This window comes from Leucoraja erinacea, unplaced genomic scaffold (assembly GCF_028641065.1).
Source record: "Leucoraja erinacea ecotype New England unplaced genomic scaffold, Leri_hhj_1 Leri_286S, whole genome shotgun sequence".
In the NCBI taxonomy this organism is placed as follows: Eukaryota; Metazoa; Chordata; class Chondrichthyes; order Rajiformes; family Rajidae; genus Leucoraja; species Leucoraja erinaceus.
Window position 1 is genome coordinate 155,001 of NW_026576187.1, and position 7,651 is coordinate 162,651.

Genomic DNA, 7,651 nt, shown 5'->3' on the forward strand with positions numbered 1-7,651 from the left:
CTATAACCATATAACCATATAACAATTACAGCACGGAAACAGACCATCTCGACCCTTCTAGTCCGTGCCGAACACATAATCTCCCCTAGTCCCATATACCTGCGCTCAGACCATAACCCTCCATTCCCTTCCCATCCATATAACTATCCAATTTATTTTTAAATGATAAAAACGAACCTGCCTCCACCACCTTCACTGGAAGCTCATTCCACACAGCCACCACTCTCTGAGTAAAGAAGTTCCCCCTCATGTTACCCCTAAACTTCAGTCCTTTAATTCTCAAGTCATGTCCCCTTGTTTGAATCTTCCCTACTCTCAGTGGGAAAAGCTTTTCCACGTCAACTCTGTCTATCCCTCTCATCATTTTAAAAACCTCGATCAAGTCCCCCCTTAACCTTCTGCGCTCCAAAGAATAAAGCCCTAACTTGTTCAACCTTTCTCTGTAACTTAGTTGCTGAAACCCAGGCGACATTCTAGTAAAATCCCCCCTCTCGATCTCCTAAATTCCAGCGAGTACAAGATCTTTCGCAACTTTTGTCGAACGGTTTTTTTTCCCCCCGCTCGCCATTCCAGAGATTTACGTGAATGTTTATTTATAGTTTCCTCTAGTCCTCTCAAAGGAAATGAGACATAATAGCACTCGGCTGACTGATAGCTTTGACCCCCAGCGCATACACAAGGCTTTAGATCAAGTCTGATAAGGTCGCGGCCCAAAAACATAAACAATTCATTCCATTCCTGGGAGCCCGGCTGAAGGTATTCAGGGCTTTTGCCGTTGCCATTACAGTTGCCGCACCTTCCTGGGATTCACCGCTCCGGAGCCTGCTTCTTGCCTCGCTGGGAACAACTAGGGGCCTAGCGCACAGGTCACGGAGTCCTCTGTCAATGCTGAGAGCTCCCGCTATTGAGGGAGCCCAGCGTAGGTTCACCAGGTTAATTCCCGGGATGGCGGGACTGTCATATGCTGAGAGAATGGAGCGGCTGTGGGCTTGTACACTCTGTGGAGTTTAGAAGGATGAGAGGGAATCTCATTGAAACAGATAAGATTATTAAGGTACACAAAAAAGCTGGACCCGCTGAGTTTCTCCAGCTTTTCCAACATCTGCAGTTCCTTCTTGAACACTAAGATTATTAAGGGTTTGGACACAGGCTAGAAGGGCTTGGAGTCCAGAACCAGGGGCTTGTACACTCGAGTTTAGAAGGATGAGAGGGGATCTCATTGAAACATATATAAGATTGTTAAGGGCTTGGACAGGCTAGAGGCAGGAAACATGTTCCCGATGTTGGGGGAGTCCGGAACCAGGGGCCACACACACACAGTTTAAGAATAACGGGTCGGCCATTTAGGACTGAGACGAGGAAACACTTTTTTTCGCAGAGAGTGGTGAGTCTGTGGAATTCTCTGCCTCAGAGGGCGGTGGAGGCCGGTTCTCTGGATGTTTTCAAGAGAGAGCTAGATATGGCTCTTAAAAATAGCGGAGTCAGGGGATATGGGGAGAAGGCAGGAACGGGGAACTGATTGTGGATGATCAGCAATGATCATATTGAATGGCGGTGCTGGCTTGATGGGCCGAATGGCCTCTACTCCTGCACCTATTGTCTATCGGCTCTACGACAGATTTGGAGGGATATGGGCCATACGCAGGCAGGTGGGACTAGTGTACATAGAAACATAGAAACATAGACAATAGGTGCAGGAGTAGAGGCCATTCGGCCCTTCGAGCCTGCACACCATTCAATATGATCATGGCTGATCATCCAACTCAGTATCCCGTACCTGCCTTCTCTCCATACCCCCTGATCCCTTTAGCCACAAGGGCCACATCTAACTCCCTCTTAAATATAGCCAATGAACTGTGGCCTCAACTACCTTCTGTGGCAGAGAATTCCACAGATTCACCCCTCTCTGTGTGAAAAATGTTTTTCTCATCTTGGTCCTAAAAGACTTCCCCCTTATCCTTAAACTGTGACCCCTTGTTCTGGAAGACGGGGACGGGACATGTTGGCCGGCATGGGGAAAGTTGGGCCGAAGGGCCTGTTTCCACGCTGTATCACTCCATGACAGGTTTGGAGGGATACGGGCCAAACGCGGGCAGGTGGGACTAGTGTCTAGACTAGTGGGGAAGTCCAGGACAAGGGGTCACACCTTAAGGATAAGGGGGAAATCCTTTAAAACCGAGATGAGAAGAACTTTTTTCACACAGAGAGTGGTGAATCTCTGGAACTCTCTGCCGCAGAGGGTAGTTGAGGCCACAGTTCATTGGCTATATTTAAGAGGGAGTTAGATGTGGCCCTTGTGGCTAAGGGGGATCAGGGGGTATGGAGAGAAGGCAGGTACGGGATACTGAGTTGGATGATCAGCCATGATCATATTGAATGGCGAATGGTGCAGGCTCGAAGGGCTGAATGGCCTCTACTCCTGCACCTATTTTCTATGTTTCTATGTAATGGCACCACTTCACGCCCACTGACTTGATCAAAGGAGGCCATTCGGCCCATCGTGAGCAGGCTCGAAGGGCCGAATGGCCTCTACTCCTGCACCTAATTTCTATGTTTCTGTGTAGACGGGGCATGTTGGCCGGCATGGGAAAGTCGGGCAGAAGGGCCTGTTTCCACGCTGTATCAGTCTATGACTCTACGACAGGTTTGGAGGGATGTGGGCCAAACGCAGGCAGGTGGGACTAGTGCAGACGGGGCATGTTGGCCGGCATGGGAAAGTCGGGCCGAAGGGCCTGTTTCCACCCTGTATCACTCTATGGCCTTTCAACAAACCAAGGCAAGATACACAGTGCGTGCATTTGAAGGCATTGGTGGGAGAAAGAGAGGATGAGATTTAATTAATCGTGTTGCGATCATTTGGCAGCCGAGATTCATCCGGCTAATTTGTGCCCTATTCTTCACTGATAAAGGTAAACGTCAAGGCTATGCTGCAGAAACAGTTCGGCATTCTTTATCAGATTGTTGCAACATCTAAACAACAAATGCTTGTATCAACTGTAGCTCTTAGAAGGCGTGCAGAGGCTAGTTGGAGCAGGCTTGGATGAAACGGCTGCGATCCTTATTCTAAGTGCTTCGAGCTGTGTGCATGTCCATTGTACAGAGAGTGCACCTCTGTCTCATCGCCATTTGATTCCTCTTTGCTTTGTTGGGCCAGAGCCACGACGTGCTCTTGTGTATCTGGGAACGAACTGCAGACAGAAGGGTTTCGGCCCGAAAAACGTCGCCTATTTCCTTCGCTCCGTAGATGCTGCCTCACCCGCTGAGTTTCACTTTGTCCACCGACGAACTGCAGGCACTGGTTTCAACCCAATACAGACACACTAAAAGCTGGAGTAGCTCAGCAGGACAGGCAGCGTCTCTGGAGAGAAGGAACAGACAACAGACAATAGGTGCAGGGGTAGTAGAGGCCCTTCGAGCCAGCACCGCCATTCAATGTGATCATGGCTGATCATCCCCAATCAGTACCCCGTTCCTGCCTTCTCCACATATCCCCTGACTCCACTATCTTGAAGAGCCCTATCTAGCTCTCTATTGAAAGCATCCAGAGAACCGGCCACCACCGCCCCCTGAGGCAGAGAATTCCACAGACTCACAACTCTCTGTGAGAAAAAGTGTTTCCTCGTCCGGTTCTCTGGATACTTTCAAGAGAGAGCTAGATAGGGCTCTTAAAGATAGCGGAGTCAGGGGATATGGGGAGAAGGCAGGAATGGGGTACTGATTGGGGATGATCAGCCATGAATGGCGGTGCTGGCTTGAATGGCCGAATGGCCTACTCCTGCACCTATTGACTATTGTCTAATGAAGGGCCGAATGGCCTACTCCTGTATCTATTGTCTATTGTCTAATGAAGGGCCAAATGGCCTACTCCTGCACCTATTGTCTATTGTCTAATGAAGGGCCGAATGGCCTACTCCTGTATCTATTGTCTATTGTCTAATGAAGGGCCGAATGGCCTACTCCTGCACCTATTGTCTATTGTCTAATGAGGGGCCGAATGGCCAACTCCTGTATCTATTGTCTATTGTCTAATGAAGGGCCGAATGGCCTACTCCTGCACCTATTGTCTATTGTCTAATGAAGGGCCAAATGGCCTACTCCTGCACCTATTGTCTATTGTCTAATGAGGGGCCAAATGGCCAACTCCTGTATCTATTGTCTATTGTCTAATGAAGGGCCGAATGGCCTACTCCTGCACCTATTGTCTATTGTCTAATGAGGGGCCAAATGGCCTACTCCTGTATCTATTGTCTATTGTCTAATGAAGGGCCGAATGGCCTACTCCTGCACTTATTGTCTATTGTTTATTGTCTATTGGGGCCCTGTTTAAGCCAACATGGACATGGAGGGCCGAATGGCCTCCTACCGTGCTGTGATGGTCCAGAGAGGGTGTGTGCGTGATGGTCTGAAGAGGCTCTGGTCTGGGGGTTTTGACACTGCTGTTGACATTGCCGCCTCATCCTCATCCATTAACCAACTTCCCATTTTTATTCTGTTGCAGTTGGTGCAGTTGGTAAGTTGCAACTTCATCTCAGCCATTCTCCACGCTCCATCTCCCATCCTCCACGCCTCTCATGTTCCCGGCCAAAGGAAGTGCCTTAAAACCAAAACATAAATAAAATCTGAGCTGGGGAGAGATTGGGTAAATGTTGACTCACACAAGCGTTCAGGTAAACGTATATCTGAAAACCCTCACTTCCTCCGCAGGTCTTTGAACAAGGAATAAGGTGAGTGTGTGTCGGATAATGTTAGCGTGCGGGGATCGCTGGCCGGCACCGACTAGGTGGGCAGAAGGGCCTGTTTCCGCGCTGTATCTGAAATTCATTGCCATAGAAGGCTGTGGAGGCCAAGTCAGTGGATATAGATAGATAGATTATTGGTAGACAAAAGCGCTGGAGAAACTCAGCGGGTGAGGCAGCATCGATGGAGCGAAGGAAATAGGCAACGTTTCGGGCCGAAACCCTTCTTCAGACTCTTGATTGGTGATTAGTGCAGGCATCAGGGGTTATGGGGGGAAGGCAGGAGAATGGGGTTAGGAGGGAGAGATAGATCAGCCGTGATTTAATGGCGGATTTGACTTGATGGGCCGAATGGCCTCATTCTACTCCAATCACTTATATACGTAGGTATCTCTCAAATAAACTGAAGGGAAACTGCATGTTGTGTGGGAAGGAACTGCAGATGCTGGTTGATATCGAAGACAGACACAAAATGCTGGAGTAACTCAGCGGGACGGGCAGCGTCTCTGGAGAGAATAACCAACCTGATCTCCCAGTGGCTCAGCACTTCAACTCCCCCTCCCATTCCCAATCCGACCTTTCAGTCCTGGGCCTCCTCCATGGCCAGAGTGAGTCCCACCGCAAATTGGAGGAGCAGCGCCTCATATTTCCGCTTGGGTAGTTTACACCCCAGTGGTATGAACATTGACTTCTCCAATTTCAGGTAGTCCCTGCTTTCTCCCTCCTTCCCCTCCCCTTCCCAGCTCCCCCACAGCCCACTGTCTCCACCTCTTCCTTCCTTCCCCCCCCCCTCCCCCACATCAGTCTGAAGAAGGGTCTCGACCCGAAATGCCACCTATTCCTTCGCTCCATAGATGCTGCCTCACCCGCTAAGTTTCTCCAGCATTTTTGTCTACCATCTCTGGAGAGAAGGTGATGTTTTGGGTCGAGACCCTTCCTCAGGTGTGAAGAAGGATCCAGACTTGAAACGTCACCCATGCGAATGGTATGTTAGCTTTCATTGCAAAAGGATTTGAGTATAGGAGCAGGGAGGTTCTACTGCAGTTGTACAGGGTCTTGGTGAGACCACACCTGGAGTATTGCGTACAGTTTTGGTCTCCAAATCTGAGGGGGAAGGACATTATTGCCATAGAGGGAGTACAGAGAAGGTTCACCAGACTGATTCCTGGGATGTCAGGACTGTCTTATGAAGAAAGACTGGATAGACTTGGTTTATACTCTCTAGAATTTAGGAGATTGAGAGGGGATCTTATAGAAACTTACAAAATTCTTAAGGGGTTGGACAGGCTAGATGCAGGAAGATTGTTCCCGATGTTGGGGAAGTCCAGGACAAGGGGTCACAGCTTAAGGATAAGGGGGAAATCCTTTAAAACCGAGATGAGAAGAACTTTTTTCACACAGAGAGTGGTGAATCTCTGGAACTCTCTGCCACAGAGGGTAGTCGAGGCCACACAGTTCATTGGCTATATTTAAGAGGGAGTTAGGTGTGGCCCTTGTGGCTAAGGGGATCAGGGGGTATGGAGAGAAGGCAGGTACGGGATACTGAGTTGGATGATCAGCCATGATCATATTGAATGGCGGTGCAGGCTCGAAGGGCCGAATGGCCTCTACTCCTGCACCTAATTTCTATGTTTCTATGTTTCCTTCTCTCCAGAGATGCTGCCTGCTCCCGCTGAGTTACTCCAGCATTTTGTGTGTATCTAACATACGTGAAGGTGCTAAATAAGACTTGGTACTTTGGGTGAGGGGTAAACCTTGGTCAATTGAATATTTTTCCAGTTGGCAAGTTTGATCTGTGGGAAGGAACTGCAGGTGCTGGCTTAAACCAAAGGTAGACACAAAATGCTGGAGTAACTCAGCGGGACCGGCAGCATCTCTGGGGAGAAGGAATGGGTGACGTTTCGGGTCGAGGCCCTTCTTCAGACTGGGAGTCGGGGGAGAGAGGGAAACTAGAGATATGAAGAGGTTCCGAAAAAATCAGAGCCGGCATTGATGACTCGAGGCGGGCGGAGCCCACAATGGTTCATTGTTGGCTGTGGAAGAGGTGATAACGAAGGGTGAAACTAGCAGGATGACTCCTCGGGTGGGGGATAGACGGAGAGAGGGGGGATGCAAGGGTTAACTTGATGTTAATGTTCATACTGTTGTGATGTAAGTTCGATTAGTAATTTTACTCTCGAAAGAAAGACTGAGGTATCTATGGTTCTACAGACCAAGGGTGTCTACGTTGTTCAAGTCCTGCAGCGTAGACACAGGCCATTCGGCCCGAAAAGGCCTATCTACCTTCTAAACTTTAAAACCATTGCCTCGGACTTTGCTGGCTTTACCTTGCACTAAACGTTATTCCCTTATCGTGTATCTGTACACTGTGGACGGCTCGATTGTAATCATGTGTTGTCTTTGCCGCTGACTGGTTAGCGCGCGACGCTGTGCCTGGGTACACGGGACAATAAACGGAACTGAGACGGGCTCCGCGCTGCGATCGCCGGTAACGCCACGCTCTCTCTCGCCCCCTGTAGCTCCGCCCCAGTTCGTGGTGAAACCGAGAGACCAGATGGTGGCGGTGGGGAGAACGGTCACCTTGATGTGTGAAGCAACGGGCAACCCGCAGCCCGCCATCTTCTGGCAGCGGGAGGGCAGTCAGGTGAGTGGGGGTGTGGGGGGGGGGGAGACAGGTGAGGGGGGGAGACAGGTGAGTGGGGGGGGACAGGTGAGTGGGTGGGGAGGGGGGAGACAGGTGAGGGGGGGGACAGGTGACAGACAGGTGAGGGGAGGTGGTCGACAGTGAGGGGGGACAGTGAGTGGGGGCGACCGGGGGAGGTTTGAGGGGGTAGACGGTGCGTGTGGTGACCGGGGGTGAGTGGGTGTGGGGGGGGGCGACAGGTGAGTGGGGGAACGTTTAAGGTGGGGGGGAG

General features: G+C 50.3%; 1 protein-coding gene across 1 annotated transcript in view; it reads left to right on the forward strand.

Annotated features, from left to right (window-relative positions):
- LOC129693412 (roundabout homolog 1-like) overlaps window positions 1-7,380 on the forward strand; it is a gene marked incomplete at its 3' end in the record, with an annotated part of 146,176 nt that extends 138,796 nt beyond the window's left edge. The window contains exon 7 of the mRNA XM_055630237.1: window positions 7,256-7,380. Within this exon, the coding sequence (XP_055486212.1) occupies window positions 7,256-7,380 (125 nt within the window). The remainder of the gene's footprint in view (window positions 1-7,255) is intronic.
- Window positions 7,381-7,651: the final 271 nt, after the last annotated feature.